This window comes from Candoia aspera, chromosome 5 (genome assembly GCF_035149785.1).
Source record: "Candoia aspera isolate rCanAsp1 chromosome 5, rCanAsp1.hap2, whole genome shotgun sequence".
NCBI lineage: Eukaryota > Metazoa > Chordata > Lepidosauria > Squamata > Boidae > Candoia > Candoia aspera.
Window position 1 is genome coordinate 58,934,439 of NC_086157.1, and position 20,187 is coordinate 58,954,625.

At 39.2% G+C, this 20,187-nt stretch overlaps 1 protein-coding gene across 2 annotated transcripts in view; it reads left to right on the forward strand.

The window, feature by feature from the left end:
* Window positions 1–252: 252 nt before the first annotated feature.
* Window positions 253–20,187, forward strand: part of PRDM15 (PR/SET domain 15) — a 55,798-nt gene continuing 35,863 nt past the window's right edge. For both annotated transcript variants that reach the window (XM_063305329.1, XM_063305330.1), the window contains exons 1-5: window positions 253–311; window positions 10,683–10,719; window positions 16,824–16,917; window positions 18,595–18,748; window positions 19,739–19,985. In XM_063305329.1, the coding sequence (XP_063161399.1) occupies window positions 10,692–10,719; window positions 16,824–16,917; window positions 18,595–18,748; window positions 19,739–19,985 (523 nt within the window). In that variant the 5' untranslated portion in view covers window positions 253–311; window positions 10,683–10,691. The remainder of the gene's footprint in view (window positions 312–10,682; window positions 10,720–16,823; window positions 16,918–18,594; window positions 18,749–19,738; window positions 19,986–20,187) is intronic.

The following is a 20,187-nucleotide window of genomic DNA, read 5'->3' on the forward strand; positions in this document are numbered from 1 at the left end:
TAAGCGAACCATTATTTTATGTCCATACAGCGCCCACTAAGGCAGAAATTCGTCCCCTTCCCTTCTGTGCTGTTAATCAACTCGGCTGACAACTGTCAGCTTTTCCATCTATTTAGTTCGAGCACCCAAACAATGCATTCTCAGTTCTCTCTCCCCGCGCCGCCGCTCCCCATGACTTTATCCCACCCAAAACTACAATTCCCATGATGCTTTGCGCACGTCACAAGTTAGCATCCGGTGGCGCGTGGCTTCCGGCTCGGATCGGAACCTGGAGTCCGGACTCAATCCGGGTATCAACATTCCAAAAACAGGTAATGCCAAGCCCTCGCCTTGCTCCGCGTCTCTCTCTTATTACCAGGAACTGCTCTTTGCCCCGTGCGCGGGACCCAGTGCCGGTGAGCCCTCTTCCACCCGTAGAGTTGCCCAGGGCGTCGCGGCGGGGTCCCTTGTCCGCCCGTGCTGCCGCCCGCTCCTCCCTCCCCTCCGTCCCTCTTGCCTCCTCCACGCCGCCTGTTCTTTGTTACAGGCAGGAACCGCGCACTGTGAAAGGGTGAGGCGGGTCCGATGAAAAACCCGGTGGAGCCGCTCCCGGATCCCCGGCCCGGCCCGGCCCAGGCAGTCCGCTGCGTCCCTGAGTGGAGCGGGCGGGCTTGCCTGCCGCCGCCCTGCGCTGCCGAGGCTTTTCCGCTCACCCATTCTTTTTTCCCAAAACCCGCGCCAGAGCAGGGTGGGATACTGTGAGGGCGAGAATGGGGCGCAAAACGAACCGTCCGGCGAGCGGCGGTGGGCTCGGCCTTTGTGAATACCGCTCGCCAGCCTAGGAAGCGCAAACGGTTTGGCCTCTGCAGCAAGAGGAGGAGGAGGGAGCCCTCTCGGATCCTCCCTCCCTTCCTTTCTTTTGCCCGGACTTGAGCCCCGAGTCGTCGGCAAAGAAAAAAGCCAGGCGGTCTCTAGTCTGGCTGGGTCGGACGACAACGTTTGTCCTCTCGCAGGCATCTGGACTCTGGCTTGTGCAGATAAGAACAGTAACACCACATCTGGACTGCAGTGCTCTGAGATAACTGCTGCAAAGCTCACCTGTTCAATTCTGCGACAGCCTGTGCCAAAATTCCATGAAGGGCTTTTTCCCAGCTCGGGGATAGAAGGGACCACAAGGGACCACCTCTTTGGCCCTTTTATGCAAAAGCTTATTCTCAAACTTCATATGAAGGAATTTGGTCAAGCAAACCTGCCTCCTTCCTATAAGCGCAAAGTAACTCTGAGCGCCTATTGCGTGGATAACCAAAACCATGAAAAGAATATTTTAAACCTTAAGCAAAGCACATATTTTTTACCATTCTTTCATTCATATGATTGCAGAGTAAGAAGTAGAATACTGTATTGATCACTAGTGACTTGGTAGCTCTTAAGGTGTGGTTAATATTAAACATATGCTGAAATCATCTTTTGCATCTTCTATTCTTCCACAGTACCAGGAAACATTTCTTCCTCTATAATGGAGTTACAGATTTATTAGCAAGGCTGGTATATGGATAAACAGTGTCTGAATGGCATGTTGAGACAAGTCTTGCCTATTCAGTGAATGCCTGAGTATATATGTATAGGATTCCACTGTTAATCTCATTGATTGTGTTTGAAAATGAAAGTAATGAAAGATGAGCAGAAGTATTTCCAAGGGCCTGTGCTATTTGGACATACTATGCTACTTGTCTGTATTTAGGACCATACTTCACTGTTTTTGACAAAACTGTTAATAAATATGCTGCATTACATGTACTTTGGAGGAACCAGAAAAATGAAATTTAGACAGGGACGCTTTTAAATATAGCTGTGTGATATTTTAGCAAAATATGTGCTTTTGTTTCAAACTGTTAAATGTTTTCTGTCTGGATTTACAGTGACAAACTCTCATCCTAAAATGTATAAGATAATATCCTAACTTCTCTATAGAAATCAGAATTTTTCATTACAGTTCATTTTATGGCAGCACATTATTTATATCAAATCTCTAAAGTATTAATCCCCTGCTAAAAGTCACATGATTACTATGGTGTACATGTCTCCTTAGCACTAAATTTGTAAACTGAGATTTACTTCCAGGTAAGTGAGTATAGAAAGTCTTAATTTTGTTTCTTCCACTCAGTTACACTGATACATTCCATCTCCTGTACTCTTGGTATTAGTTATAAATGGGATGACATTTCTAGCAGTGAAGCACTGTTGTCAAAAGTAATTGCATTTTACTGCAATATGAATGGGTAACACAATTTTAGTCAAGTAACTCTCTCTGAAGCCAATAGGGGTCAGTTGTGTCACATTCATATAAACAACCAAGGACTTTTGAGAACATTTTAAAGCACATTGTTCAGGCTTAAACTTAGGGCATCCTTAAATACTGGAAGAGAGTACTGTAACACATGAAGTGGATTTGAACAGGGAGTCTGTTCAAGTATGAGTTCATTTGATAATCTATTTGTCATCTGCCATCCACATTCCATCTTATTTTTAATGGAAATGAATCAATAAATGTGTTGATTGTGCATATAGTTTTATATGTTTATATCTACTGAATCTTGCATAGTTTACAGTTGGTGTTAAACTGTTTGCTCAGATGACCATCCTTTTCTTCAACACTCACTTATAACTTAATGATATGACTCTTCTGATTGTGTTTTTTATAGTTACTAGATTTCTGTCTCACTTAGTCTGAAGAACAATATACCACTGAACAGATTAGTGCAGTTATTAACTATTTTCACCCAACTGTACTATTTCTTCAGTTGTGGTGTCTTGATGCCACTTTTCATATATATAGTTGCTAAATGACAATAGTGTAGTGACCATCATTACTTTTTATAGCAACTTGGAATTTGGCCTTTGGTCTCTGAAATAGTTTTTTAAAAGGTGGCAGAGAACCATTTTATTAATAGGAACATAAGGAGTTAGGATTTTTATAGAAATACTGCAACTCAGTGTTAAAATATATTAATCTTGCTTTTGTCATTTTGTTGGTGTGTCACCTAATAAGATTGAATAGTAGTTTCTTTCCCCTTCATTCTCACAATTTCTGCTATGTAATAAGCAGGATTTGTGCTTCTTTTGGCTCAAATGAGAATCTTGTTTGTTGTCAAAGAGAGAAAAAGGAAACACATCACTATAAAGCTGTGCAAGTCATATAACACCAGAAGGTCTTGAGTAGAGAACCAGCAAGTATCAGAGTAAGTGATCCCTTGCTTGCCTCTCTTCCAAAGCTAACGGCAGACTAAGAAATAAGGAGGTTTGTTTTGAAACTGCAGTTCATTCTTTTTGCAATCCTACTGGTTGAAGCCTCCCATATAGTTAAATTTACTGTTGCAGTCCAAGATTTATCCTTGTGTATAAAGCTTACATTCAGGTATCATGGTTTTATGCCATTCAGAGAGTGCTCTTTTGACTATAAAACTGACTTTTAAAACTGCAAGAACTAGATAAATCCTCATAGCTCTCTCATCCCATATCCTTTCCCTAGTGAAAGCACATCATGATTGCCAGAAGCTAGCAAAGTAGTAACACCATATAAAAGGTAAGAGAATGCAGCTGTTACCCTATTATCGATGAGCTCCATTGAATTCAGTGAATTTTTCAGTTAAGTAGCTATGTATAGGATTACACTAAGAAAATTCTAAAAATAACACAACCATACATATGTTTATTCAGAAAAATGTGCTTAGAATTATATTCATAATACTATAGAACCTGCCTGGGAATCAGCCCTGCTGAAATAGCAAAATTCTGTAGAGATTTACTGTGTAAAAGATTTTTAAATCCTTCACAAAGAAAAAAAATCATGTATACTATGCACTGGAAGAAAGGTATACCTTCTATTTCAGAATTAGATTCTAGGTGCTTAAATCTCATAGCACCAGTGTCCTTTAGGCAGGGATTAAAAGTGGGCTCCATCTTGCAGAATTGTGGATACAGTTTTTTCTCCCAGCTAAACAGATTCTTAAATGTCCCCATCCAAACTAAATCTTTCTGCAGGATTGGTAGACTAGTGTATTTTTGTAGCATATACATAGATTCAGGAAAAAGATTGTCTGGTGTCCCATTGTGTGAGTATGTTGTGTAACTTGTCTTCCAATGAGATGATGTATATAGAATTTACTACTATTTGAAAAAAAGAAGAAAAATTCTACAATAATCAAATTCTTGAAGTAAAGATGAAGAAAAAAATTAAGTGCTATAACAAAAATAGAATTCTGCTTCAAAAAGCTCTTATGCAGTATACAGCAGTGATGTTAGCAATAGCAATATTACTTTGACAAAGCAAAATGTGTTTTTATTGGTATAAAGATTAGACGGGGGCAAGATAAACTTCAGAGGTCAGCTCTATGATATCATTTGCCAATTTTACTTTAAAAATTTGATCAATTACATGCCATTAAGTAAGTATCAACTCTCAGTGACTACATACATAGATTTTCTCTGACAATCTGTCCCTAAGCTGGTGCTTCAGGTCTTCCAATGGTGCACCTATTGCTACTATAACTGAGTCCATCCACCTTGCTGCTGGTTGTCCTCTTTCCTTCTACCTTTCCCAGGATTAGAGCCTTCTCTAGAGAACTAGGTCTTCACATAATGTGTTCAAAGTGGGATAATTTGAGCCTGGCCTTTTATGCCCTGAATAAAAAGTCTGGGTTGATTTGTTTGATGATCCATTTGTTTGTTTTCTTGGCTGTGCATTGTATTCTCAGGAGTCCATCGTATTAACGTCAATAATCTTCCTATCCAGCTTTTTCGAAGTCCAACTTTCACTTTCTTGTGTCACAGGGAATAAATTGCCTGTACTCTTCTGATAGGAATAAACCAATCAGTATTTGACTATCTTTTCCCAGGTCTTCACGGCAACTACCAAGTGCTAGTCTGTGGCATATTTTTTGACTGTTTGTTCCTTTATTGTTGGTTATTGATCCTACAAGGCAGAAGCTACCTACCATTTTGATATCTTAATTGTCAGTTCCAAGGCTGGTTTGATCTTTGTATTTCATTTTAGTCCCATTTTTTCACTGTGCTTCTAGATTACTGGAGCTTGCAGATCCTTTGCATTTTTGACCATCAAAGTTGTGGCATCAGCATAGTGCAGGTTATGTTTCTTCCTCCAGTTTTAAAACCGTGCTTATCTTCTTCCAGTCCAACTTCCCTTAACATATATTCAGCGTATAGGTTGAATAAAGGAGCACATAGGGAACCTTGCCTCATTTCTTTGCCAACCTGGAGCCAGTCTACTTCACCATGTTCTGTCCATACTGTGGCTTCCTGATCTGTTTATAAGTTTTTCATGAGAACAATAAGATGTTCTAGGATTCCCAATTTTCTAAGCACATTCCACAGCTTGACATGCTTGACACAATCAAAGGCTCTTCTATAATCAATGAAGCACACAGTGACTTCTTTTTTGTATTCTTTGGCTTACTTAATTATCTATCCTGAATCAGCAATAACAACTCTTGTTCTTCAGCCTTTTCTAAAACCAGCTTGAAGATGTGGTATCGCCCTTTCCATGTAGGTCTCCATTGGATGATTCTAAACTATTTTGTTAGTGTAAAAAATTAAGGATCTTGCTAACTCTCCTTTTTTGGTATTGATATGTAGACTGACCTTGTCCAATCTGTAGACCACTGTGTCATTTGGCATAGTTTGATTAGATCCTTTACATATTCTTCTTCTGTGCTTGCCATATTCCTGTAGATACCCCATCAATTTCTGAAGCCTTTCAACTTGGTGATGTCTGGAAAGCTGACCTAATTTCATCTTCTAGTACTAGAGGTTCCCTAACACTAGGGAATCTCTTCTAAGCTATCTTGGATTTTGACATCTCTACTGTACAGAATTTCAATATACACCTTATATCTTTATTTGATCTTCTTTGAATCAGTTACTAGCTGTCTGTTGGTGTCTTTAGCTTACTGAACTTGGAACTTTCTTTTGAGTTCAAAGGCCTTTTGGAAGACATTCTTTGTTTTTCCATGTCTATTTCTGTCTTTCCCATCTTGTATAGAAGTTGTTGTAATACTGGTTCTTGTCGCTTCTAACAGCTTTCTGAAACTCTTTGTTAAATTCCTTCCTGAGATTTTTGTCTTCCTTGGCTGTGGCTTCTCTTCTTGACAATTTGCACTGTTTGTTCTGACACCCAGTTTGCTTTATTCTGTTTCTTCATCCTTGGCCATCTCTTCACATTTATCCTTAACAATTCTTTGATTTCATTCCACAGTTCCTCCAGTTCTCTATCAATGCGATTGAGGACTTCAAAGCAGTGTTCTCCTTGAAAATGGTGGGTATATGCTTTGATCATATTGTGGAAACTGTTTGGGTTTTTTCTTCTTCTTTGGTTTAACTTGGAACTAGCAGTTCACAATCAGTTCCACAGTCAGCACCTGGCTGTGTCATTGATACTATAACAGCTCCTCCACCTTCTTGTAGCAATAATATAGTCAAGTTTATTTCTGTGTACTCCATCTTAATATTTCCAGTGTTGGCATTCTGGTCTCCTGTCACAGCAGCACATCTTGTGTATTATTCTGTCAATTTCAAATTGAACATGATCATAAAGCTGACCCCCTTTTCTTCGGCATCAGTGTTGGAGCATAAACTTGGATGATGATCATATTAAAGGGTTGTTCACAAAATGTAATTGATATTATTTGGTTGTTGATTGCATTGTAGCCAAGTACCGTACTTGGTATACTCTTCCTAACTATAAAAGGAACACCATTCTTTACTTGTTTTTCATGTCCTGAGTAGTAAATTTTGTGATCTTCTGACTGAAAGTGTCCAATCCCGGTCTATCCCAATCAGCTGATGCCTAAGGTGTCAATTTATAATCATTTTGTTTCATCTTTCACTGTGTGAGCTTTCCTTTGTTCAGGCTTCATACATTCCATGTTCCCATTGTAATTCTGTCTTTTTCAGCTTCTGATTTCCTTTTCCTGTGTGACAACATCAGCAACTAGACATCCTTAAGGCTTTATTCTAGCCACATCATAAACCTCATTAGTACTCCAGAAGGCTCTCAGCTCTTCCTCAGTAGCATGTTGAGTGTCATCCAACCTGAGGGACCCATTATCCTGCACTATATCATCAATCATTTTATATCTTCTATCAACATGGTTTTCTTGATAAAAATACGGGGAGGAGGCAAATACCATTGCCTTCTCCCACATGGTATGCATTGATGCCTTTGCTATTGTCACTAGAGTGACCATCTGCCTTCAGCATCTTCCTATATCACAGCTGCCCATTATAGGCACCTGTTTGCTTTAGCGGGGCGGCTGGGGTGACCATGCCTTGGGTGACCTTACTGGCATACTCTTGGCATACACTCCTGATGTTCTTTGCCCATCCGTCCTAGGAACATCCCCCCTGCGAAAATGAAGCAGCACAGCAGGACTTGAGGTAGACTTTTAAAATACTGGATATTAAAAAATAAAGTTATAATCATGCTCTTCCCATCTGATACAAAGGCAAGGAAATTGAGTCCATTTACTGGAGGTCATAAGAGAGTATGAAAAATGAAATGATTTCAATGCAGGAAATCTTTATCTCTTAAGCTCTGGACCATCGTTCAATTAATACCTTATTTACTGATCCACATTCCCACATTGATCTGAGAGGAGCAGGATTATTTCTTGCTTTGGCTAGTTCTTTTTCAGTGTTTCTCCTCCCAACTCCAGACAATCTTGGTTTCCCTTTTGCTCCTCTTGCAGTATGTCCACAGTACATTGATTTTTTAAAAACTTTGTTCCTTAATCTTGTTACTAAATAGTTGTACAGGCTGCTTGTAGGTTTCTAGGCTGTATAAAAAGTACTGATTATCATGTTCAGTGCCATAAATATCTTAGGCCTGTGTTACCTTTCTACTGTTAAAATGAAGAACAGGTTAATCTTTGGGTGCTTCTAGATTGGGAAAGCGCCCCTGAGAGTATCTAAATCTTCAAAAATCTGAAAAGACCCATCTTTCCAGCTTGGCTTTTAGTAATACTTAATATGAAATAATTTAATAGAATTTATCACCATTTAATAATGTGTCAATTTGGGCATACATGCAGTGGGAAACACTTCTATTGTCACATAACATTTTGAAGCCATCATTAGCCTTTGAATCCATATAACAATTTGAAGAAATAGTTTAGCTCCATTGGAATATGGCTGGTGAACAGCTCTATTAACCAGTTGTTTATTTTAGGTTATTAAGATGAACTGAATGTCTTCTTTATCAAGATAAGTAAAAATAGTAGAGGTAAAATTAGAGTATTTAAAGAAGTTTAAATTTATTTCTAAAAATAAGTGAAACGTGGAACTTTTCAAGCTCTAAATTGTCCCTTTGCACAGCTGCATTTGTTTAAAAAGTGTGGTGTTTAAGGTATTGGACTAGGAGTCACGGGAGACCCATGTTGCAGTTTACCCTGAGCTACAGAAGCTCACTGGGCAATATTGGGCTAGTCACTCTCTGTCAGCCCAACCTATCTCAGAGGTGCTGTTGTGGGGACAAATAGGACCAGGTTGTATATACTGCCTTGAGCTCCTGTACAAAAGGTGGGGTATAAGTCTTACAAATAAAAAACAATTTCTTAAAAAGCACTATCCTTCCCTTATTTTCTGCATTAAATCATTTTTCTTCGTATGAGTTTTTAAAATAAATGTACATTTTATATTTTGTTAAAGTACTCAATTGCATAGTTGGAACTGACCTGCCAATTTGGTGATTGTGCCACTTTAGGGCATTTTTCTGTTAAATTCGTGATTCTGCTTTTTTGGTCACTTTTTGGAATAGGTGTGGTTCAAGGAGTGTCCGTTCGTTGCAGCAGAGGTAGAAGTTACACCCAAGCCATTGTTTTACGCAATATTGTGAAACATAATTGTTTTCGTTTTCCTTTTAAATAATATGACTTTAAATACTATGAAATGTGTTTTAGGAAATGTTCTTGGAGTTTTATGGGGCAGAGAGGATGTGCTTTTCAGCTAGGTTCCCTGTTGTTGACCTTTTCCCTATGCGAGGATATGTTTCTCAGGAGGATTGCCAAATGTTGCTACTTTTGCCAATGTGAAAAGATGCTTCTTTAAACCTCTGTATGGTTGCCAAATTTGACATTTTTCCTGTGCACCTTGTTTTAATGGGAGGGGATAGGCAGGAAAGTAGACATACAGTAACGATCCCAGTCCATGACTAAGGCAGCCACCTTGAACTGTTCCAGTTTTAAAGTACTGTAGTGTTTTCCCTCTTCTCCAAACACAGTTTTTACCATGGACACAATCCAGCATACTTTATCAACAGTATGGTTCAGGGCAAGCATCTGTTCAGCTGCTCTTCTCCACTTTAGACTGCTATGGGTACACATTCCAGTTACTGGGCACTGCTCTCCATTACCATTTTGATTTTGAGCTGCAGAAAAGATTGGACACCTGGTTCCATGCTTTCCTCCATGCCTGCTAGCTTGACTGACAGATCACAGATACAGAGGAGGAGCATGGATTGAAGCAGGAGGAAGTTCTCCTGATGTTCCTCACAACCTTTCCTCTGTACTCCTCTTCAGAAATGCTGTTTCTGAACATGGATCAAACACTCAAAGGGTGCTAAATCTGAATCCAAAAATAACCTGGTGACATTCCTCACCCCTTACCCTTCCTCTGTTTGCAATAAGTTCAGAGCAACTGCAAGTGATTATTGTTTTTATGCTGGCAGATGGCACTTGCTGAGATGAAGGCAGAGAAAACTACCAATTGCTTTCTTTAACTTGCCATGCATTACAACTGTAAGGAAAGCACCAGGGTTGGGATTGGCTTCATTACTAGGCTTCATTACTGCTCAGTCATTAGGAGAGCAAATGTTATACCAGCATACTTTTCTGCCAGCGAAAGGACTGGTAGATTGCACCATAAGTGCTGAGAAATCTGATGAGACAAGAAAAGACATTGGGACACATATTTACATTCCTCCTTATTTCTTTATACCCATAAGGTATTTATTTATTTATCAAATTTTATCACCGCCCATCTACCCCCAAATGAGGGACTCTGGGCGGTTAAAACAAAGTTAAAATTCAATACAAGCATAAATACAATAAATACAAATGTAAATAAACAATAAGAATATAAAATGTGATAAAATCCAGATGGCTGAAGATTCTCTATCAGTCCGTGAGTATAAAGGGCCATTCTAGGGCCATTCTAAGGCGCTAGCCATCCCCAGGAGTGGCTATTCCCCTTCCCGCTCCAGGCATGCTGGCAAATCCAGGTTTGTAGTTTTTTTCACAACTATATGTGATTTTAACTAACATTGGTTAGTATGTCTGGTAGAGTCACATGTATGAAATTGAGCTTTCCATCATATGAACAAGAAATAAAATAGGCATTGATTGGTACATTTGTTACACGTAGTGATATACATATAGTTTCCTCTCTGGAAACAGTATTCTTTTGGAATTCTTATGTAATTCAAAGACAGTCCTTAGTATAAGCCAACAGATAATACAAAATAAGATCAGAGGTTGTATATTATAACCCATTATATATCATTGCAGACACTTCATTTTCCTCATGGTGCACCTCGTTTTTAAGGCAAGAAAATTAGTGAGTTTTAAGGTGGTTTAATTATGGGAGACAGTCCAGTGATCTGATTGATATCTCTGTCCTTTTTGTTTTTGCAGATATCAGAAATGGCTGAAGAAGGCAGCGACTTTATATGTGAGTGCTCAAGAAGGAAGAATAAATTATCACTATGACTTTTTGTCCTGTTAAAACTGAATGTGTCGTTCTGTTCCTCTGTATTAGTCATTTAATAGAGTAAATATTGTTGTTTATTCGTTTAGTCGCTTCCGACTCTTCGTGACTTCATGGACCAGCCCACGCCAGAGCTTCCTGTCGGTCGTCAACACCCCCAGCTCCCCCAGGGACGAGTCCGTCACCTCTAGAATATCATCCATCCATCTTGCCCTTGGTCGGCCCCTCTTCCTTTTGCCTTCCACTCTCCCTAGCATCAGCATCTTCTCCAGGGTGTCCTGTCTTCTCATTATGTGGCCAAAGTATTTCAGTTTTGCCTTTAATATCATTCCCTCAAGTGAGCAGTCTGGCTTGATTTCCTGGAGGATGGACTGGTTGGATCTTCTTGCAGTCCAAGGCACTCTCAGAATTTTCCTCCAACACCACAGTTCAAAAGCATCGATCTTCCTTCGCTCAGCCTTCCTTATGGTCCAGCTCTCGCAGCCATATGTTACTACATGTTTGAGGTTTAGCTGCAAACCAGCTTTTGCACTTTCTTCTTTCACCTTCATCATAAGGCTCCTCAGTTCCTCTTCACTTTCAGCCATCAAAGTGGTATCATCTGCATATCTGAGATTGTTAATGTTTCTTCCAGAGATTTTAACTCCAGCCTTGGATTCCTCAAGGCCAGCTTGTCGCATGATGTGTTCTGCATACAAGTTGAATAGGTAGGGTGAGAGTATACAGCCCTGCCGTACTCCTTTCCCAATCTTAAACCAGTCTGTTGTTCCGTGGTCTGTTCTTACTGTTGCTACTTGGTCGTTATACAGATTCTTCAGGAGGCATACAAGATGACTTGGTATCCCCATACCACTAAGAACTTGCCACAATTTGTTATGGTCCACACAGTCAAAGGCTTTAGAATAGTCAATAAAACAGAAATAGATGTTTTTCTGAAACTCCCTGGCTTTTTCCATTAGCCAGCGGATATTGGCAATTTGGTCTCTAGTTCCTCTGCCTTTTCTAAACCCAGCTTGTACATCTGGCAATTCTCGCTCCATGAACTGCTGAAGTCTACCTTGCAGGATCTTGAGCATTACCTTACTGGCATGTGAAATGAGTGCCACTGTTCGATAGTTTGAACATTCTTTAGTGTTTCCCTTTTTTGGTATGGGGATATAAGTTGATTTTTTCCAGTCTGATGGCCATTCTTGTGTTTTCCAAATTTGCTGGCATATAGCATGCATTACCTTGACAGCATCATCTTGCAAGATTTTGAACAGTTCAGCTGGGATGCCGTCGTCTCCTGTTGCCTTGTTATTAGCAATGCTTCTTAAGGCCCACTCAACCTCACTCTTCAGGATGTCTGGCTCTAGCTCACCGACCACACTGTCAAAGCTATCCCCGATATTGTTATCCTTCCTATACAGGTTTTCTGTATATTCTTGCCACCTTTTCTTGATCTCTTCTTCTTCTGTTAGGTCCTTGCCATCTTTGTTTTTGATCATACCCATTTTTGCCTGGAATTTACCTCCAATGTTTCTAATTTTCTGGAAGAGCTCTCTTGTCCTTCCTATTCTATTGTCTTCTTCCACTTCCGCGCATTGCTTGTTTAAAAATAATTCCTTATCTCTTCTGGCTAACCTCTGGAATTTTGCATTTAATTGGGCATATCTCCCCCTATCACTGTTGCCTTTTGCTTTCCTTCTTTCTTGGGCTACTTCTAGTGTCTCAGCAGACAGCCATTTTGCCTTCTTGGTTTTCTCTTTCTTTGGGATGTATTTTGTTGCCGCCTCCTGAACAATGCTGCCAACTTCTGTCCAGAGTTCTTCCGGGACCCTATCTACTAAGTCCAGTCCCTTAAATCGATTCTTCACCTCCACTGCATATTCCTTAGGAATATTAGTGAGCTCATATCTAGCTGATCTGTGGGTCTTCCCTAATCTCTTTAGTCTGATCCTAAATTGTGCAAGAAGAAGTTCGTGATCTGAACTACAGTCAGCTCCAGGCCTTGTTTTTACCGACTGTACAGATGTCCGCCACCTTTGGCTGCAAAGGATGTAATCAATCTGATTTCGGTGTTGTCCATCTGGTGAAGTCCATGTATAAAGCCGTCTCTTAGGTTGTTGGAAGAGAGTGTTTGTTATGCAGAGTGAATTGTCTTGGCAAAATTCTATCAGCCTGTGTCCTGCTTCGTTTTGTTCTCCCAGGCCATACTTACCTGTAATTTGAGGTGTCATTTGACTGCCCACCTTAGCATTCCAGTCTCCTGTGATGAAAATAACATCTCTTTTAGGCGTGTTGTCCAGTAGGTGCTGCAGATCCTCATAGAACTGCTCTACTTCAGCTTCTTCAGCATTTGTGGTTGGGGCGTATATTTGGATCACTGTGATGTTAGATGGCTTGCCCTGAATTCGAATTGAGATCATTCTATCATTTTTTGGGTTGTATCCAAGCACTGCTTTAGCCACTTTACTATTAATTATGAAGGCTACTCCATTTCTTCTGTGGTCCTCTTGTCCACAGTAGTAGATCTGGTGGTCATTTGATGTGAAGTGGCCCATTCCAGTCCATTTCAGTTCACTGACGCCCAGAATGTCTATCTTTAATCTTGACATCTCACCAATAACCACATCCAATTTGCCCTGGCTCATAGATCTTACATTCCAGGTTCCGATGGTGTGTTGATCCTTAGAACATCGGATTCGCCGTTCACCACCAGCACCGTCGGCCGCTAGCCGTCCTTTCGGCTTTGAGCTAGCTGCGTCATCACGTCTGGGGCTAGTTGAGCTCATCCTCTGTTCCTCCCCAGTAGCATTTTGACCATCTTCCGACCTGGGGGTCTCATCTTCCGATGGTATACCGACATATCTCTGGTTGTACTGATCCATTTAGTTTTCACGGCAAGAATACTGAGGTGGGTTGCCATTACCTTCCCCAGGGATCGCATTTAGTCTGACCTCTCTGTCATGACCTTCCCGTCTTGGGTGGCCCTTCACGGTTTAGCTCATGGCATCATTGAGGTGCTCAAGCTCCAGCACCACGACAAGGTAACGATCCTTTGCTGAAGAGAGTAAATATAGGGAGGATACTTCTGCTAAAAAATGAAGTTTTTAGCTTGTAATTCTTGTATTGTGCTGATGTTATTTTACATAGGTGCTAGTTCAATTTTTTTGGTAGCTAGTTTTTCTTTCATGTAGATAAATGAAAGACCCTGCTCGGTCTAATTGGATGGTCTCGTTTCTTTCGGCATCATTTTTATTTAGTATTTATGTTCTAGAAAGAAGAATGCAACATGCTAGCAGAAATGCTATTGTGGATTAACAGCTGTTTTGAATGTGATATTCAGTCTCAGGTTTCTCTTATTCCCATAGTTATTTAAATAGTTCTATATTATAAACAAAGCCAACAGATCTGTGCTCCAAAGAGCTTACAAAAGAGGAATGTCAAGGGAGGGGAAGGAAGAAGAAGAGATACATGTCTACAGGCACACAGGTGTAGGTATTTAGATTTGCATTTAAGTGCATAGAATTTACAGAAGAATTTAGTGGGTCTCTTATATATGTCTTATGCATATACTTATATGATATAAAATGTGCCTAGGTTCAATTTGTACAGTCAGTTCATAGATTTGATTTGCATATCACTGTTAAGCACTATGATAGCGTATCATTACATACTTCCAGACATTTTTCCCATGTGTTGACTCTGGGATGTAAGAGCAGGAGTGATGTACTGGTTAGGCCGGAAATAATGTGTACTTTTGCTTCCAACCATATATAAAGGAATATTAAGGGTAAAGCGAGATTGAGGATGTGCCAGAGACAGGTATTTGCTGTGAACATTAAGAGCTTTTCCACTGCATGCATTTGATATATGCAGATCTGTTCAGTTCTTACAAGAATTTGAATAATTTTCGATAGTTTTATCCCTAATAGATGTATTTGCCATGTGTGTTAGGGGAGCTAATTTGTAGCAAATGACATCACAATCATCTGTGGCTCCAAAAAGCCTTATATACCACCTTTTGAACTACTCTTATACTTTATTATAAGCATGTGGTTTGCTGCTTTTTTATACAACTTCACAACAAATATTGAGAGCATAGCTGCCCCAGGCATAAAGGATCACACTACAGGTAGTCCTCATTTAGCAACCACAACTGGGACCAGCAAGTTGGTCGTTAAGCAAAGCAGTCACTGTGAAACCACAATTGTGCTTACGATCTGACTTCAGCTTTCCTTTGCTTTACAGACCTGTGAAGATCATAAATGTAAGGATTGGTCGCAAAGTTTTTTATTTTATTTTATTTTTTTAAAATTAATTAAATTTAGCCACCACCCATCTTCCCCTTAAGGGGGGACTCTGGGCAGTTTACAACAAAGATAAAAGCATTAAAATACCATAAATAAATATAAATACAAATAAATATTAAACATAAATACAATATAAAATCCAGATGACGATAATAGTTGGAATATCATTCACATGTATTAAAGGGGCCATTTTAGGGCACTAACTATCTCCAGGTGTGATTACTTCCCTTCCCTCCCCAAGCGAGGTGGCAGAACCAGGTCTTCAGTTGTTTTCGGAAGGCCGCAAGAGATGGAATCTGTCTTATCTCTGGAGGAAGGATGTTCCAGAGAGTGGGAGCCACTGCAGAGAAGGCCCACTTCCTGGACCCCCGCCAGAAAGTTACTTTTTCATCGCTGTTGTAACTGCAAATGATCACTATACAAAACAGTCACTAAACAAAGATGACCTGTATACTATTCAGTTACTGATTCTGTATCACTGATAGCTAGAATGCTTTTTTAAAACATGGATTTCAACAGCTTGCAAAGCTTATTTCAGAATTTTGCATTTCACTAGCAAGGTAAGTAGATGTGCTTGAGACATAATTCATAAATGACAAGACTCTATGATATTAGGGGACAGAACTGTCAGACACAGTAGAGCAGGTCTGGAAAAAGAAAATAAAATTTTAAAATATATATCTTTGACTCAGTTGTTGATTCAAGATTAAAGTCTTCACTACTAGTCTGCAGTGGTAGTTTTGCCTGCACACTGTTGTTAGTTGTCCTTCAATTGTTTTTAATAGCAATAATGAAAATATTCATAGGTTATAAATATAAAATAATGTATTTGTACTGCAAGTTTGTAACATTGGGAAGAATGCATGGTATTGTTTCCAGATTTTGGTGTAGGCAACTGGGCTGGTAGACATCCCTGCCCTTCCTTATCACAACAACCCGTAAAAGCAACACACAAACAGCTAGAGTGTGTTTCTAGCAAAATGAGGAAACTCCAAAAGTCAAAATAAAAGACCTGTGAGTAGAACCCATCCTTGTCTGATTTGTCGTTTTATACATAGCAGAATACATCCCTTTTAGCAAGATTCCCACGGATTCCTGACTAGCATTTTTGCCCACCCAGATTCACACACATGAATTCTGATTGAACCCCATTGATCAGAGTATTCTAAAATTATTTTCTAGCTTGAATGTAACATGTTTCTTTTCCATGCTTGAGGGCAGTCTTTCTCAATCTCTGGAAGAGCCCTTGAAATATTTTTCAGGCCTCGGGGAATCCCTGCACATTCAGCCTCAAATATACGCCAGTAATTACAAAATTATTATATTTGTTTTAGATGTGGCCTGTATACATGCATTAACAGTGTTCTTAAACTAAAAATAAAGAATGAAACTTACCTCTTTAATGTGAAGTTTCCCGAATTTGAAATAATTTTTAAAATAAATTGTAATCTCCCAGGGAACCCCTAGTGACCTCTTGTGGAACCCTAGGGTTCTGTGGAGCCCTGGCTGAGAAAGTCTGCTTTAGGGTATTCTTAGTAAGGTTCATTTGTTACACATTTATTTGAAATGTATTTTTATAAATAATACGGCTATAGTTTATAAATTCAGTGTAATTTCACCTGGCATCAGTTGAAATATATTGTTGTTGGTTATGTACCCACTGGGCTATTAAATACCACAGTTGTTTGAAATAGTATGAAAAGATTTGAATGTTCACTATAGCTACTTGGCAAGGTATAAGAAAAGGGTACTTTTCTTCTTGTCTGTTTCCAGGGTGTGAAGATTGCAATCAGTATCATGATTCAGAATGTCCAGAGCTGGGTCCTGTGGTGACAGTCAAAGACTCCTTTGTGTTAAGTAGGGCAAGGTAACCTTTGCAGTGTTGCATGCTTTTGAAATAAACTGAGCCTACTTGGCAGCATTTCAAAAGAGAAGCTTCTCAGCGAACTTGAATTTTGCCTTGGGTGTTGCATTTTAAATGGAGAATACTCTAGGTCTTGGGTTGATTGTATATAATTCTAAATGTCAACTGAAATAAGCTAGTGTGTGTGGTGGTTAAAGAGTTAGATAAGGACTGGAGAGACACATGTTCAAGTCCACCCTCAGTCATCAAAATTCACTGGGTGACTTTGGGCGAGTCACTTTCTCTCAGCCTAGAGTACCTCACAAAGTATTAAAGCCATCTTGAGCTTCTGAAGGAAAGGTAACATAGAAATCTAACATACATTCATCCTGATCATCTGCTACTTCAAGTTGGCTTCTGGAGTCTTTGAATACCAAGAAGCCAAGTAATGGTGTATGAGCTACTCAGTTTCAGCTGAGTGGAAATTCATGGCCAATGCATCACTGTTAATTATCTTTTCATAGAGTAATAGAAGCTTCCCAATTTGACAGCCTCCAAATGTGTTGAGGGCTATAGGACACAGGCTAGCAGTGTTATTCTAGAAGTTGTAGTCTCTCATTTCAGTAGGTTATCAGAATAGGGAAGCTTCAGAGAGATGGTAACTTTCTAAGATTTACTACAAAAAGTGTGAGAGGTTCAAGGAAATTACACTTTATTGGTAGCATAAAATGGGAGCAAAAGAAGCCATGCTTATGTAAAGAGTACAGGTAGTTCTTGTTTAGTGATTGCCTCAGACAGAGACCGTTTGCAGTTATGACGGTGATGAAAAAGTAACTTTGTGACCAATCCTCACATTTACAACCTTCACAGGTCTGTAAAGCAAAGAAAGCTGAAGTAAGATCGTAAGCACAGTTGCGGTTCCACTTAATGACTGCTTCACTTAACTGAGTTGCCAGTTTCAGTTGTGGTCGCTAAACAAGGACTACCTGTATACATTTGTAAATACTATTTTGAAGTGCCAGTATGTTCTAAGAAGGGAAACAAATGCTTCTGTTTAGGGAAAGAAAAGCTAAAGTACTTGTAACTAAGATTAGTTTTCTCTTTTCAGAGATATTGATACTAAATTGTCAATAAATGTAACTTGGAGATTTGTTTAATAAATCATCTAGTTGTCTGTGAGTTTTTTAAACTATTATTACCAGATATAATTTGCAGTGTGTCAGGTTCTTTTAAATTTTTGTCTTTGTCACAGCAATGTGTTATAAATCTGCAACTCACAGCTGATTACAGATTATCTATATAGAAAGAATAATACAGAAAAAAGGTGTGAAAATATATAGTTTCCATGCATGTTTTCCAAGCCATACCCTGCATTAAATTGTTTCCCATAACATGCTTTTTATAGACCAGCTTTGGCAATGGGATAGAAAACATGTTTTCTCAGCTTCAGTCCCTGGCATTTTCATTTCAAATGATAAGATAGCAGGAGATACAGGAGACTTCTCTTCATTATGGTGCAGTAAGGTCAAAGAATATAATATGGTTTTTCTTTTATATTAGTTATTATTTTACTATAGGATATTTTTGTAGAGAGTCTATCCTTATCCATGTTAAGATGTTTGATTCATTCTATAAGGGTTGAATTCTTCCTTCCATAACTACTGGCAGATATGTTTTAGCATCAAAATATTCACTTTTTAGATCATCCCTTCCCTCCAATTTGGAGATCAGACAACTTGAAGATGGGACCGAAGGTGTTTTTGCAATAACTCAGCTCGTGAAGCGTACCCAGTTTGGTCCCTTTGAATCCAAGAGGGTTGCCAAACTGGAAAGGGAATTAACATTTCCACTGAAGGTATAGTGACTCTACATTAAGGTTAATCAAATATAAAGATGTTGGAAATATGGCTAGCTTTCCCTGATCTGGTGCCTTTCCGAACTGTGGGTATATAATTTCTAAATGAGCATTGCTATGCTTGCTGTGAATTACAGTCCAACACAACTGGCTGATCATTTGTTCAAACGTAACTTTCAGATAACATGTGGAGAATCAAGACAAAGTTATTTATGGCCATTGGACACATTTGATTCTCATAATCTACATAAAACTACTGAGTTCAAAAGCCTTCCTACAGTGACACAAAGCTTTGATTATTAAAACAGGTGTCCCCATAACTTGCCTTTGAGTTTACTAAGGAATATTGGGCTGGATAGATTTTTCAGTCTGATATAACAAAGCAGGTCTTGAATTTGTATTGTGGACAATTAGCACTAATTGTCAGATATGTGAAAGATAAAGGAAAGATTCAAGCAGATCTTCGAAGGATAATGAAAAATTGTACAAGCAAGACAAAGTAAAGTCATGTTAAATACATTAGTAAATGAATGGCAGTAATGTATAAGTAGTTACCAAGCACAGTTCATATTACTCAGACCAAGAATAGGAATGAAAGCCAAGATGCTTTTAAGATGGGAAGAGTCAGAACAATTCAGGTTATTTTTCTTATCACAGGAGCATGGAACTTAGTATTTTTGTGGGTTTTTTCCATGTCATTACAGCAATATCTGGATGTAGGGAGCCCTTTGGAATCTGGTCATGCTCTACTCTAGGGGGTCCCCAATTTGAGGGGACCTTGGGCACATTTTGCATTTTTAAAAAGTGCCATGGTATGCAACCATAAACTGGTATGATATATGGACATGGCCAGATGAAAAATGCTGGGGGCACCTTCATCTTTCTGCTGGAGAAAATAGCTCTAATAAAATAAATACATTGTATAGTTAGTTATTTTATCAAATCATTAGGAGCAAGTTTGTATTAAAGATCTACCTGGGTATTGTATAGGTTTTTCAGAAGGAGGGGTCTCCAGTGTATTTTGATACGTCTAATGAAGATGACTGTAACTGGATGATGATGGTGAGACCAGCCAGTCTATATGAGCATCAAAATCTGACTGCTTTTCAACATGATGACGACATTTACTTCACTACTTCTCGGGACATCCCACCGGGAACTGAGTTAAGAGTATGGTATGCAGCTTTCTACGCCAAAAAAATGGAAAAGCCAGTTCTAAAGCAATGCATTCTCAATGGTATGTTTGGTTGTTTGTGGGGAGGTTCTTTACTACCATATAGCATTTTCTTGGACACAGTTAGGTGGGGCTATGCATGCAGTCATCTTCTCCACATCAGAATTATTGATACATTCTTTTCTCTGATTCACACATTATTTGAAGGTCAGGCTGCTAAGCTGGATCCAGAGATACACAAATAGAACTCTGCTTCCCACCTCCA